The 15,281-nt window shown below is 36.4% G+C and overlaps 3 protein-coding genes across 3 annotated transcripts; all 3 read left to right on the top strand.

Annotated features, from left to right (window-relative positions):
• The first annotated feature begins 2,148 nt into the window (after positions 1-2,148).
• Positions 2,149-6,691, top strand: LOC102591698 (uncharacterized). The gene is made up of 5 exons (XM_006356053.1): positions 2,149-2,739; positions 3,688-4,569; positions 4,654-5,106; positions 5,449-5,635; positions 5,718-6,691. The coding sequence occupies exons 1-5, from the start codon at positions 2,149-2,151 to the stop codon at positions 6,689-6,691; spliced, it is 3,087 nt and encodes a 1,028-aa protein (XP_006356115.1).
• A 982-nt stretch (positions 6,692-7,673) lies between these two features.
• Positions 7,674-11,819, top strand: LOC102601631 (kinesin-like protein KIF11). The gene is made up of 5 exons (XM_006356005.2): positions 7,674-8,515; positions 9,474-9,629; positions 9,747-9,854; positions 9,990-10,100; positions 10,310-11,819. Exons 1-5 carry the CDS (start codon positions 7,859-7,861, stop codon positions 11,579-11,581), a joined length of 2,304 nt encoding a protein of 767 aa, XP_006356067.1. The 5' UTR covers positions 7,674-7,858; the 3' UTR covers positions 11,582-11,819.
• A 1,927-nt stretch (positions 11,820-13,746) lies between these two features.
• On the top strand, positions 13,747-14,907 carry LOC107062262 (polyubiquitin-like). The gene has a single exon (XM_015312679.1). It carries the CDS (start codon positions 13,747-13,749, stop codon positions 14,905-14,907), a length of 1,161 nt encoding a protein of 386 aa, XP_015168165.1.
• The last annotated feature ends 374 nt before the right edge of the window (positions 14,908-15,281 follow it).

Genomic DNA, 15,281 nt, shown 5'->3' with positions numbered 1-15,281 from the left:
AATACAAATAAGCTCCTCTTAGTAAACATGTTCTGAACACGTTCGTGCAATTGTTTTTCTGAGCTGCTGCACCGCATCCATTGATGATTACCTGACTCCAGTATTTTCTCAAGTATGTCTCCGACTCCAAAGTCGTGGTGAGGAACATCAATCCATATCACCTTTCAACAATGACGGAATTGTTATGTACATCTAGCAAGTGTAGTTTTGCCTGAGCCAACAACTCCGTATATTGGAATAACTGGTACTCCAATATGGGAGGATGGATGAGGACGAAAAAGATGAATAGTTAGATAACAGTGATTTGCACAATATCTTTTTCGAGACCAATTATGTCATTGATTTGATCTTCTGGATACTGGAACTAAGAGATCTCCGTGTTTTTGAAGATTCAATTTGATAAGTGAGTTTTTCAATTATCCTCACCCTGTTTTCAATTTCATATACCCTGTTTTTTTCTTGATACATCAAATTAATACTAGATACATATAAATAGATACAAGAAATTAATACTAGATACATATAATAAATACATGAGATTAATACTTGATATTGATATGTAACATATGAATGTACTTGTGCGCCCATGTATCATAGTCTACTTGTTCATATGGAATAAAAGATTAATATGTCTTCATGATACGTCATTGATGAATCGAACCTATAGCAATGCCGCTCTCCTTGCCCGCCCCATCCGCTCTTAGTCAGCTAACCAAGAATCACAAGAATTTTCCCTTTCATCCGTTCCTTCCCAAGCTTTAGGTTAGGGAGCTGGACGATAATAGCCCCTCCGCATCCCAAAGCGCGCTGCCCTCCTAGCCTTAACCAGCAAAGGGGGATAGCCATGCCAATCCAAGCACAGTAAAAGTGTGCCCACTCTACCTTTCTTTCTTTACCCTAGACTCCGTTCTTCAAGGAGACCCATGGCGATGAGATGAAAACTGCCTCCATTCGGCGGTTTTCGTGCCACCACAATGGCATAGCATTGAAAGAGTGACCAGAACCTACGTCTGATTATATTTGTGTTGATCTGATCAAAGTCCATCAGTTTTTTATGTAACTAAGGGGTTAACACATGTTCATGATATATATGTGCAATTATACACTCATGTATCAAAGTGTTTAGTTTGTTGGATACATCATTTATTGATAATAGATACATCAATTAATGAATTTATTATTTTTAAGAGTAATAAAATGAAATTAATCAAATTACATAACTAAAATATACATGTTTTTGTCATTAATAATATTAATGAATTTATTATTTTAAAGAGTAATAAAATAAAATTAATTAAACATAGATACACTCTTTGATTTGCAGAATTAGTTGTCCATATATTATAAAATTTTCAATTACTCCTTTAATTAAGGAAATCGGTTACTATCATTTAATTCAAACAAATAAAACATGTGTCTCGATTTTTAAAACTGTCGGATACATGTATCTGAAGAGTAATGATACATGTATCCAAATGACTAAATATGGTAGATGAATTAATATTCGAAACTATCGTGAATCTTTGTAATTGTGACCTAAACTAGTGTGATTTATATAGTTTAAATAAATGCGAAGAAGTAAACAATGGCAGAGCCAAATAAATGTGAAGAAGTAAACACGTGAACTAGATAAATTAGAAGGTTCAACATACTATATATACATAAAAAAAATTTAAATATTTTTCAACAAAAGGGATTCATCCGAATTCCAAACCCTCTACCCCTAGCTCCAAGTTCGCTCCGCGCTGTCACCCCTATATAAATAATATAATTTCTCATCAAAAAAGATTCAAACGAATTTAGCTCTATCTAGTTCCGCCCCTTCCATGCTAGAAAAAAAAATACATTGCATGATAAACCGAAAAATACGTATTTGGCGCCACTTAGCAACAACCTTTGCTTCTCATTTTCTTCACCCAAACAAACTAACAGAAATTGCCTTAACCATTCTTTTTCTCTTCTCTTGTTTTTTTCTTTGTCTCAATCAAATCTTTCTCTTTTTTCTACTTTTTTTTTCTTCCTTTTTCTCCAAAACATAATGCTCATCTGCTTCCCTCTTCCGCCTGATATTTGACTCATTTTTTAAGAAAAAAAAAAAACTTCTCCTCGTCGCCGTAATCCACCCGCATTTTTTTAAAAAAATAAAAAATGCCGCCTCAATTTCACCTTCCCCAAACTATAAAAACTCAACCCGCTAAAAAATCCGACCCGAATCCTCTCCAATCGGATGACCCGATCATCGTGGTCGATCTCGTATGGCCATTCGGAGATCTAGAAGGACTTGATCGGGATGATTTTCGAGAGGCAGCTTACGAGATTTTCTTCACGGCGTGTAGGTCATCGCCGGGGTTTGGTGGTAGGACGGCGGCAATTTCTTCGTCATCGGACGGGTCGGGTGAAGGAAATGGATCCGGGTCGGGTTCGGGTTTGTCGGGTCCCGGGTCACCGAAACCGACCGGGGTAGGGATGGCGATAACTAGTAGGGTGAAAACGGCGTTGGGGTTGAAGATGTTGAAGAAGTCTCCATCACGGAGGAAGTCTGGTGGCGGTGGTGGTGTTAATGGTCCGTCTTCACCTGCTGGAGTTGCGAGCCCGAGGACACCCTCGGGCTCGACGGTGCAGCAGGCGAAGATACGGAGGCCGTTGACGTCCGCCGAGATTATGAGGTTGCAGATGAGAGTGTCGGAGCAGAGTGATAATAGGCTAAGGAAAACTCTTATGAGAACTCTTGTAGGCCAAGTACGTAATTTGCAAGCATTTGAAACTATTTTAAGTGTTTTTTTAATACTAAAATTACACGTTTTGCCTTCCAAATAATGAGTCTTTGAATATAATTTGTGGAATATTATGACATGAAATATAAATTTATGTCTCGTGAAAAGTTAGTATTTCTCATGAAGGGCATAAATTAAAGACCGACCAGCACAAAGAAATGACCTCTTTTTTTGTCAAAACTATTTTTATGTTCTAAAATTGCAAATGGCTTTGAGAAAAAGTTCTTTTTTAGAATTTTTATTTGTTTTATCAAAAGAAAATGTGTTTTGCTTAATAAACCATAATTTTCAAATTTTATTACTTTGACCCTACCGTTTGTATGCTTTATCTCTCTATTATTCCCTCTGTTTTAATTTGTGAGTCTTAAATTTCCTTTTTAGTATGTTTAGAAAAATGCTACTCCTTATTACTTTTGGCTTGTTTCAATTTATTTGTTTGATTTTAACTTGACACGAAATTTAAGAAAGTAAAAAATATTTTTGAATTTTGTAGTGTTAAACTAAAGATATGTGGCATGTACCTAAATGTCGTTTAATCTTGTGACCTTAAACATGCTAAATTTGCTAAAAAAGAAAAGACATTCTTTTTTGAAGCAGACTAATAAAGAAAGTAAGACAAACAAATTGAAACGAAGAGAACATATTTAGTAACTCAACATATTTAAAATCATAAGATTCAAAAAACATTTCGATGCATTGTAAACATTGTTAGATTAAGGCCATAAGCCAAGATTTTGAAGTCTTTACTTATTTTCTTCATACACAATCAAACTAAGACACATAAATTGAAACAGACTTAGTATATGTTTCTTCCTTAAATACTAGTAACATTATTATTGTCTAACTCATAATGCTTGTAATGTTTGCATCCTAGCATTACATTAGTACCTCAAATGGAAGAATTTTTGTGCAGATTGGGAGGAGAGCAGAGACAATAATCTTACCATTGGAGCTTTTACGCCACCTTAAACCATCCGAATTCAACGATCCTCAAGAATACCATCTATGGCAAAAGCGTCAGCTTCGTATCCTGGATATAGGCCTACTCCTTCACCCTTCTATCCCAGTAGAAAAAGACAATGCATCTGCATCGCGATTACTAGAGATCATTCAAGCTTGTGAGATCAAAACAATCGACACTAGCAAGAATTCCGAGACCATGAAATCACTATGTAATGCAGTAGTCTCCTTAGCTTGGAGAAGTGTTGATGACACTCCTAGTGATACATGTCGTTGGGCTGATGGATTCCCTCTCAACATCCACATTTACACGGCTCTCTTAGGCTCGATATTTGATCTTAAAGACGATACTTTAGTCCTCAATGAGGTTGATGAACTTCTTGAATTGATGAAAAAGACATGGTCTACATTAGGTATTACTAGATCAATTCATAACTTGTGTTTTACATGGGTGCTTTTCGAGCAATATGTTGTGACTAACCAAGTCGAGCCTGATCTTCTTGGTGCAACATTGACTATGTTAACGGAAGTTGCAAATGATGCTAAGAAAGTAGACAGGGATCCTATTTATCTTAAGATGTTAAAGAGTGTTTTAGGCTCGATGAAACGATGGTGTGAAAAGAGATTGTTGAATTATCATGCCAGTTTTCACGCGGAAAATATTGGCCTAATGGAAAATATTATCCCTCTTATGTTCTCTGCTTCGAAAATATTAGAGGAAGATGTTCCGGGATATGTATCTTCTGCTGCTGAGAAAGGGGATGTGAAAGATGATTCAACGGGGAATCGAGTGAATCACTTTATCCGTTCATCGTTAAGGACTGCATTCAATAAGGTTTGTATTTTAGTACTTCTATCAATAGATGTATATATGTTCAGTTCTAATAAAAACGTTAACATCGCTGTTTTTTTCATCTAGATGTTGGAAGAACGGAATATAAACATCACAACTTTTGAAAATGACGATGTGATAGAGACACTCATCAAGTTAGCTAATGCAACTGAAGAATTGGCAGCTAAGGAGAAGGAAGTTTTCACTCCCGTCCTCAAGAAATGGCATCCGATTGCAGCCGGTGTTGCAGCAGTGACGTTACATACTTGTTATGGAACTTTGTTAAGGCAATACCTTGCAGGTACAACATTCCTCACGAGTGAGACAGCGTTAGTGTTGCAGAGGGCTGGGAAACTCGAAAAGGTTTTAGTCCAAATGGTGGTGGAAGATTCTGTAGATTGCGAGGACGGAGGCAAACTGATGGTGAGGGAGATGATTCCTTATGAAGTTGACTCAATCAAAATTAATTTATTGAGGAAATGGATCCAAGATAGTTTGAAGAAAGGGAAAGATGTTCTTGTGAGATCAAAAGATTCTGAAGTAAGTCATTTTGTTACTTTTACTATTTATTAATAGGGGCTTCTATAGTCATACTAAAAGTAATTAACAATAGGGCAGCCCAGTGCATAAAGCATCCCTGTTTACACAGGTTCGGGGGAAGGGACGTACCCAAGGGGGCTTCTTCACTCAAAGAGGCAATGCGCCCTTTGTTTGAATGGTACTTAGATTCATAAAGAATGATTCTTTTGAAATTATACGGACAGTCTAAAAAAAGAATGTCAGCTTACCGTGATGCAAGCATGAGTGGCTGATTCCACAACTTGAACACATGTCACACGGGGACAACTATACTGTTTTAATGCAAAATATTTTGTTATGCAGACATGGAATCCAAAATCCAAAAGTGAGCCGTATGCACAATCAGCAATTGATCTAGTGAGACATTCCAAGGAAGCAGTGGACAATTTCTTCGAAATTCCTACAATCATCACTGAGAATTTGGTTAACGATATCACTGATGGCATCGAGAACTTATTCAAAGATTATGTGATCTTTGTTGCATCATGTGGTAAGAACAAGTTCAACGAACCTTATTCGTTCAAGTATTTTGATGCGCGAGTCATTTTTTGATAGTCATAATCTCTCTGCAGGGGCTAAACAGAACTACATGCCTGCACTTCCTCCTTTAACAAGATGTGGCCAAGACACAAAATTTGTGAAGCTGTGGAAGAAAGCTGCCTGTAGTGTCGGATCAAACGATCCAAACCAGCATTTGACAGACGAAGATAACAATCCCCGTCCTTCAACAAGCCGAGGAACTCAACGCCTTTATGTAAGGCTTAACACCTTGCATTACCTCCTTCAACAGCTCAATTCCCTCGACAAGACTCTATCGCTCTCCTCAAGAGTCATCGCTTCACCAGGAAGCCGTTACAACAAGAACAGACAGCTAGCATGCTGTTCCTTTTTCGATCAAACACGTTCATCCATTCAAGCATCTGTCCAACTCGTATCAGAAGTAGCTGCTTATCGTCTAATGTTCTTCGATTCCAACTCTGTCTTCTACGCTAGCCTATACGTAGGGGACGTAGAGAATGCACGTATCCGTCCAGCACTAAGGATACTCAAACAAAACCTAACTCTTTTGTGTGCTATCCTCACTGACCGGGCTCAACCATTAGCGCTTAAAGAAGTCATGAGGGCGTCTTTCGAGGCATACCTAATGGTTTTACTAGCCGGTGGACCGCGTAGAAACTTCTTGAGGATGGATCATCAAATGATTGAGGAAGATTTTGAAAGTTTAAAGAGGGTGTTTTGTACTTGTGGTGAAGGTTTGATACTAGAAGATGTTGTGGAAAAAGAAGCTGCAATAGTTGAAGAGATAGTGTCTTTAATGGGACAATCAACAGAACAATTGGTTGAAGATTTTAGCAATTTGGCTTGTGAAGCAAGTGGAGTTGGAGTTGTTGTGGGAAATGGACAAAAATTACTTATGCCACCAACAACAGGAAAATGGAATAGAACAGATGCTAACACAATCTTGAGGGTACTTTGTCATAGAAATGATAAAATTGCTAATAATTTCTTGAAGAAAACATTCCACTTGGCAAAGAGGAGGGGATGAAAAATATTTGGTCTTAAAAAAAGCTATGTCACTTGGACCCTCTGTTGTCGTACCTGTGTCAGATCCTCCAAAAATCACACACCAAATGGTATGTTTGAAGAGTCAGAGCAACATAAGCCTAAAAAACGAAAAAAGAGAGGTTTCACTTGTACAGAAAAATCAAGAAGTAAAATTTTCTAAGTATATATGCTATTAATTAAAGTTTTATTTTTATTTGAAGGATGTAAAGTAAAGCCTTCTAGACTATAAAAAGTTTGTAACTTTGAACTAAAAATTTTCTAAGTATATATGCTATGAAAGTTGTTTTTTTTTATTTGAAGGATTGTAAAGTAAAGCCTTCTAGACTTTAAAAAGGTTTGTAAATGAGTATCTTGAGAAAATTGTACAATGTTTTTGATCTTGTTTTCTAAATCACTCAAGAGAGATAACTACTTTGACAATATATATACTTGTATAAGCTATTTAAGTGTCATTAAATCTCGTGGTTTAAACATGACATGCAATTTTTATAAGAAAGTTTCTAATAATTCAATGAATTTTGGAAATATTCTTTTCAAAACAAATTTTAAAATAGAAGTAAGACATATAAATTAAATCCGAAAGAGTATATTAAGTCAAAATCTTTTTTTGAGATAGTAGTAAAAAAAAAAAACCTGAATTATTAAGTTTTTTTTTAATTATTCAGGTATATTTTTAGGGATATTTTCAACACTTCTCTCGTCTTTTTATCAAGAGGTCATTCTCCTACAAAAGTTTGAGACACTATGTCATAAGACAAATCGACGTGTATGTAGGTTCAATTAGTTAGTTTAAAGACGAAATAAATAATTTACGTCAAGTTCACTCGTAAATTTAACATCAGCCTTTGGCCCACTTTAATAGATCGACGCTTTACAGCTATTAACATCACAAGGAGTTTTCACAAACATAATGAACTAGCCGTTACCAATCTAACGTTAAACACTTCAAAAACATTAAAAAAAAAATACTAACTTTTTGTGTTCTTTCACTTTCCCCCTTTTCCATTTTCTTAGCTCAGACAAATTCTCAAATCCCAATCCTCAATCTTGAAATTTTCTGCAAAAATTTCTGTTTCCAGTTCTGACAAGAGCAAAAAGATTGAATCTTGATTTGGGTTTTTTTGAATTTAAGCAGTTTTGGTCTCCAATGGCGCCGACACCGAAAAACCAGAGAACCCCAACTCCATTTTCAAAGTTAAATCTTACCCAGATACCCAATTCAAGAACACCACAAGCAAAACACAGATTGAATTTCACCACAGCAAAACCGAATTCTGTAGCCCCTGTTGCAGCAGCAGCGGCAGAGCATCCTATTGAAGTTATAGGAAGAATTCGTGATTACCCGGATAGGAAAGAGAAGCCTTTATCGTCGTTACAGGTGAATCCTGATCGCGAGACGTTAAGAGTGAAAACTGATGGAGGATATAGGGATTTTAGCTTTGATGGTGTGTCATTGTCTGAAGAGGAGGATATTGATGAGTTTTACAAGAAGTTTGTGCAGTCGAGGATTAATGGAGTGAAATTGGGAGATAAATGTACTGTTATGATGTATGGACCGACGGGGGCTGGAAAAAGTTATAACATGTTTGGGAGTTCTAAGCAGCCTGGGATTGTGTATAGGTCCTTAAGGGATATATTAGGTGATGGGATTGAAGAAAATGATGAGAATAATGAGAAAATTAGTGTTGGAACATTTGTGCAAGTTACTGTTTTGGAGATATATAATGAGGAATTATATGATTTGTTGTCAACAAATAATGGTGGAGGGTTTGGTTTTGGATGGTCTAAAGGGAGTTCTTCTAAGGTAAAAATTTGATTTTTTTACACTTTTTTTCTGATTGATGCATTGATCTTTCGAAATGTAGTTCATTTTACACTTCTAGTAATTGTTGTTGTTGTAGTAGTATTGAGCATGTTTAAGAAAAGGCTCTAATTTCTCTTAATTGATGTTAACTACTTGGTAAACTTGGTGTTTATCCTTATTGAGCACGTCTAGACATGAGTTGAGCTTAAATGGAGAAACATGGCTAGTGAGGATTCATATAGCTACCAACCTGTTTGGGATAGAGACATAGTTGTTATTGTATTCAGCACCTTATAGAAAATGCTCTAGTTTCTCTCAATTGATGAAATAGACTTCTTGGTATCTATCCATAGAGCATGTTTAGACATGAGTCGATCTTAAACGGGATAACATGGTAAGTGAGTATTGAGGTTGTTGTTGTTGTTATTGTATTGAGCACATTTTAGAAAATGCTCTAGTTTCTCTCAATTGGCGGAATAGACGGACTACTTGGTTACTTGTAAAAGGAGCAGGCATCTATACACATATCTATTCTTTTTATATTTTTGCAACATTTTCTCACTTAATGTATATCTAGTATCTCTCCTCAGATGAAAATTGACTTTGCATTTTGACCTCAGTATGTGTTATACACATATCGATACTTGACTTTCAATCGACGATGTTGTCATTAAGTACTGAATGCTAATGATTTATATAACTTCACTTAATTCTTGAACTGACAATGTTCTATAGTACTTTGCCTAATTCCTTGGTACATATTTTTGCCATAACACCATTGATCTTGTCATTATTGATCCGTATGCCTAACACAACTACACAAGTCAGAATTTAGGATATGCTAAAGTTGGGCAGGAGATGGCTTAGGCTTAGAATGTCAAATTCGAAAATACGAAAGCTATTACTACTTGCTATGTATTTCTCTGTATAATGCTGGCCCTGTGTTTTACCTTTGCAGGTGAGACTTGAAGTTATCGGTAAAAAGGCAAAAAATGCAACTTTTATTTCCGGTACTGAGGCTACAAAGATATCAAAGGAGATCCAGAAAGTGGAGAAGAGAAGAACAGTGAAAAGCACTTTATGCAATGAGCGGAGCTCTCGGAGCCACTGCATGGTATCAATTCGGAATCTATGTTTAACAACGTTTAAATGGAAACAAGTTCATTATTTTCTGTTTTCAGCAAGGATATCTGTCTTCATCTTTTATAAAGGAAGCTAAATGTTGTTGCAGATGATTATTGATGTTCCAACGGTTGGAGGGCGGTTAATGCTTGTCGATATGGCTGGTTCTGAGAATATAGAACAAGCTGGTCAAACTGGTATGGAAGCAAAAATGCAGGTAAAGTTTCACGTTTTACTCACCTCGGTTCATTGAAGTTTGTTATCGGATTTCCTACGAACAGTAACTCAAGATATATGAATACCTGCTGATGCATTTATCTCCTTTTAGTATCTGACAAATCAAATTATGCAGACTGCAAAGATCAATCAGGGAAACAGTGCATTGAAAAGGGTGGTTGAGTCCATTGCTAACGGTGATTCCCACGTGCCTTTCCGGGACAGCAAGTTAACTATGCTCTTACAGGTATGTCTCGTGCACATCACAGACTTATGTTGCTTGGATCCTCCAAAACTGATGCCGCACCCATATCGGATCATCCAAAATGAATAACTTTTGGAAGATCCGACACACACCGACATCATTTTTTAAGGACCTCCGAGCAACATAGCCATAGACGGTTTGGGACTTGTACTAATTGTTGTAAGAAATTGATTCAACTATATTTCATGCAGGATTCCTTTGAGGATGACAAGTCCAAAATTCTCATGATACTGTGTGCCAGCCCGGATCCTAAAGACCTCCACAAAACTATCTCTACTCTAGAGTATGGTGCTAAAGCAAAATGCATTGTCCGTGGCCCTCATACGCCGTTGAAGGAGAACGGTGCAGAAGATTCTTCATCAGCGGTTATTTTGGGATCGAGAATTGCAGCTATGGATCAGTTTATCTACATGCTTCAGATGGAGAACAAGCTCAAAGAGAAAGAGTGTAATGAAGCTAAGAGAAAGCTTATGAAGAAAGAAGAAGAAATTGCTACATTAAGGTCTAAACTTGAGTTAGTGTTACAAGGAGGGGTGGAGACAACCGAGGAGGATATCATTGTTAAAGTAAACGAGCGAACTCAGATGCTGAAACGTGAATTTGAATATAAGATACAACAATGCCAGAAAATGGCAAATGAATTCGTAGAGACGGAAAGGAGGAAGATGGAAGAAAGAATGTTTCAACAGCAACAAGAGTTTGAAATGCTTAGAAGGCGGTTGGAGGAGATTGAGTCCGAGCTTTGGCATTCAAGGGTTGGCAGCAGATCAACAGAAGTGGAGGAAAACAGCTTTGGGAAAAGACTACTGGAGATGTACTCTGAAGACGTGGGGATGGTGAAATCTATGGATTTGGACAGATCTATTGATATGGACTGTGGAAAGAAAGCAGAAAGTAACACAATTCAGGCAATTTTGGGCTATCCTAGCATAACCAATCCAAGAGAAATTGAAGATCCTTCTATCTTATTGCAACATTTCACCAACAAATCATTCTTGAGCACCGTGTTCGAGGAGGAAGAAGAAGGTAACGACAGTGAAGGGGATAAAGAGAATCCTTATGTCGAGGAGGTGCAAAAAGAGGTTATTGAGGAAAAGACAATATGTTCTGGCAATGTAAGTACAGTAGAAGATCGTTCCGATGATCTTTCTAGTGACAACACAGCCCCTTCCAGAAAAGAGCTAATTCAAAATATATTCAAACTCTGCGGAAATTCTAGAGAACTCTCTCAGCAATGTACTACCCCAGTGGCTGCAGAAAAGAGAGTTAAAGACATCGAATCAAAATCACCTCCAGTTAAAGAGATTGTAGAGGATTCACCTATAACAAAAAATCATAATTTCTCTACTGAGAAAGTAAATGATTCAAAGGAGAACTTCAACCCGAATTTAGAGTTGAAATGGGAAGCTGCATCAAAGGAGAATCCCGAAATTATCACTACACTAACGGGTAGTTTGGTTTGAAGACGAGTTATGATGGGTTTAGTTGTGCTGAGACTATTTATCCTGGATTACTTATCCTGAGATGATTTGTTATTGTTTGTATCCTTTGTTGTATTAAAGATAATAGGCATTGTATTCTTTCTGAGAAAAAGTTGTTTGTTTACGAACATACACTCCACCTTATTTAACTTCTATATTATTATTTTTATAGAACTTTTGTTATAGGCATTTGCAATGTCCACAAAAGATTAATTATTTTCTACAATTTATTTTTAACCTTGTCCAAAATATGCAAAAACTTGATATATCTACAGCATGCATATATAATATGATGGAATTGGAATGTTTTCCACTTGGCGGAAGATATTTTGGAAGCATTTTAATCTTAATGTATTATTTTTTTTAATATATAGGATTTGATTGCTAAACAATCATAATTAAACTACAATTAAATAAGCATAGAGGGATAAAAATTGCATTAAAATAACCATAAAAAGTGGATCAAAACTCACCAAAATCTCCATCAAAGCAACATTAAAAAAAGTGACTTATAAGTTATGTCCTCAAAAAATTTATTACTTTCAAATCGAAAAAATCAAAAAATCGAACCAAATTGACTGTGACCAAACCGACGGTTATTTATTTTTTCGTTTGGTTTGGTTTGATTTTAGGAATTAAAAAACCAACTAAATTGGTTTGGTTTTGGTTTTATAAACTAATAACCAATTCAAACCAAACCATGAACACCCCTAGGCATAAGTTCTTTAGAAACTGAAGTCCTGCGAGGGGCATAACTTGGGAATATTATAATACACAAATATATATATTTTCGTCCCTCTTACATTTATTTAGTTATGTTATGAGGGGCATCAGTGTCATTGACCGGTTACGTTTAAATCTAAATGGATTAGACTAATTATATTTTTATGGGCTAATTTTAAGTAAATAGGCTGGACTGATTCTATTTTCATTGGCTAATCTTGTTAGACTTGTTCCACCCCAAAAAGTTGGAGTACACTCTATAAAGACACTAAAAACTCAAGGGAGTATTCAAGGCCTTGGAAAGGTTCAATGGAGCAAAGCATGAAAAACATGAGAATTAATGAAGAAGAAAAGGAGGTAAGAATTCTCAATTTATAAATATATATATATATATTTTTTGTTTGTTATTCAATTTTTCTAGTGTTGGATTTTGTGTTTTTGGTAGTGGTAGGTATGAATGTGGGGGTGGGGTAGGGTGTGAGATCTTATTTGCCACAATTTTAACATTTCGAGCTCTCAGTGGCGGATTCAGGATTTAGTGAGAATGAGTGTACGATCAGGAAGAGGTGGATTTAAGATATAAATTTGATATAACATATTGTCAATGGGTTCAACAGATCTCATTCAATGGATCACAATAATTTCAACATGAATATAGCCAATATATATATATGTAAAAAATTATTTATTTTGTAAATCACTATGTTGATTCTTGAATCTCATCTTTGATAAGTTGGATCACATGTTATATATTTGATTTAGGAGTGATCTTGGTTAGGGAAGGCCGAGACGACGCCTTACGCTCACATATATGGGTAGCAAGCTGAGGGCGCTTATGACCTGACGGTAGGGCCCAACCAAATAGGAACATCACACACCCCACTTCAAGAGCACTTATGTATTGACTGAGTCATTCTTTTGGTAGTCTAGTCGGCTAAGTTGTGCAGACTCTTCCTTTTTCAATGTCACACTCGTGTCGGATTCTCCATAAATACACTACTTTTGGAGAATCTGACATGCACCCGTTGACATTTTTGAAGAGTCCGAGCAACATAGCTAGTCTGTGGAACTGGTGAACCATGCTAGTTGGTTACATGTGTGGGGTAGAGGGCTCATAGTATCCCCTTTGATTGATCTAGCCTTTCCTTCGCTTCAGTAATGAATCACCTACCAGAGAGACAAGCCGTGGACTCTTTCATTAGGTACGGGAACAATGGGCCTAAGCACGACAAATGTTGTACAGTTGAGTGGCATAGGATTTTGACGACATGATTTTTACCTTAAATTTTTTGCATTTTCCGACCTTTTCATCTGTGCTAGAGTGATTCCGTTTGCTGGTGTTTATGATTGTTAACTTAACACATGTTAAGTACCGCTATTTGCAGCAATATATACACATTTTGCTTTTGTTTATCTTCTTGCAGATGACTATATACTTGAAGATCAATAAAACAGTTGCTTTAAGAGTTAAGGAATCAGACAGTATCGGAAACATCAAATCTTTATTACATGATAAGGAGGGCATACCGGAATATCTTCAGCATCTAGTTTCAAAAGGAGTTGAGCTAGCAGACGAACTAAAGCTAGTCGATTATGGCATTACCAAGAACTCTCTCCTTCATGCTTCTATCGACAATTCTGTCTCGAGGATATTTTTTGTGAAGAGACCCTACGCTATAGATGCAATTACGGTGAGTTCAAGGATTTCGGATACTATCCAGGATGTCAAATATAGGATTGGGGTCAGTGAAGGAGTAGAATCTATGGAATTTTCTCTTATTCATGATGGAAGGTTTCTTGATGATGACAAAACTTTTGTTTTTTACAAAATCGATGGTGGATCAACGCTTCATATGGTTTTGTATCCAAGAGACAAGTTTCTTATTTCCATGGTAATGCCATGGGAGAAAATTGTAAAGATAGAAGTCAAGGCTGCCTTAACTGTTCGTGACATGAAAAGAAGTTTAGAGAGCAGAGTTGGCTACCCAAAAAATTCTATGGATCTGTTTTTGGGAAAACAGAAATTGGAAGATTCAAAGACATTATATCAGTGTGATATCAACGAAGAGTCCGTCATACTGGTAAAGTGTAGAACAATGCAGATCTTTATCAATACGGGTGATGGAAGTACTACACTAGACGTGCACAGGCACGAGTTGATCAGGAATGTGAAGCTCATGATTCTAAAGAAGCTAAAAATACCGGTTCATCTGCAAAAACTTATCTATGCGGGAAAATGTCTGTTAGATCACCGTGATTTAGCTAGCTACAATGTTACAAGGGAATCGAATATCATCTTTGATATACGACTTCCCCCTCCTGCAAACATCTATGAAGGATCATTACCTTATTTTATGAGTTACCAACCGGAATCTAACATGAGGTGTTACCACCAGACAAGTTTACGTAAGATTAAAGGTGTGGTTTCCAGATTTACATCCGTTGCTCATTTGAAGGCGTTGATCAAGTACGACTTAAAACTAAATGTGAAGGAACTATATCTACGCGGCAAGCTTTTGAACGACTTATGTTGTCTTGGTAAGTATGGAATTACAAAGAAAACAGAGTTGGGAATCCTTTGCTGATTGTTCAGACAACTTAGTTATGTAGTATATAAAGACAGAAAGTGTCTGTTTTTGCTGCATTTTTTTGGTTTGGTTACAAATATGTTGATATTTGAAAGGGGTTGAAGTTGTTTTGTTTTAGATCTTAGATGATCTTGAAATTGAAAACCAATGCAATGGTATTTTGTTTTAGTGTTATCTGTTGTTTTCTTTGCTTCAGTTAGCATATTTTTATTCATTATTTGTTATTGATATTGTTCATTTCCCTTTTTTCTTTGTTTCTTCATTGTTGTATTACCTCTCCAAACATGTTTTGATATATTTTAGTTGAGCCGAAGATCTTTCGAAAAAGGTCTTTCTACCTTTACAAGGTTGAGGTAAGGTCTGCATATACA

The sequence above is a fragment of the Solanum tuberosum genome, unplaced genomic scaffold (assembly GCF_000226075.1).
Source record: "Solanum tuberosum cultivar DM 1-3 516 R44 unplaced genomic scaffold, SolTub_3.0 scf00214, whole genome shotgun sequence".
Taxonomy (NCBI): domain Eukaryota; kingdom Viridiplantae; phylum Streptophyta; class Magnoliopsida; order Solanales; family Solanaceae; genus Solanum; species Solanum tuberosum.
This window is presented reverse-complemented; position numbering and strand designations above follow the sequence as displayed.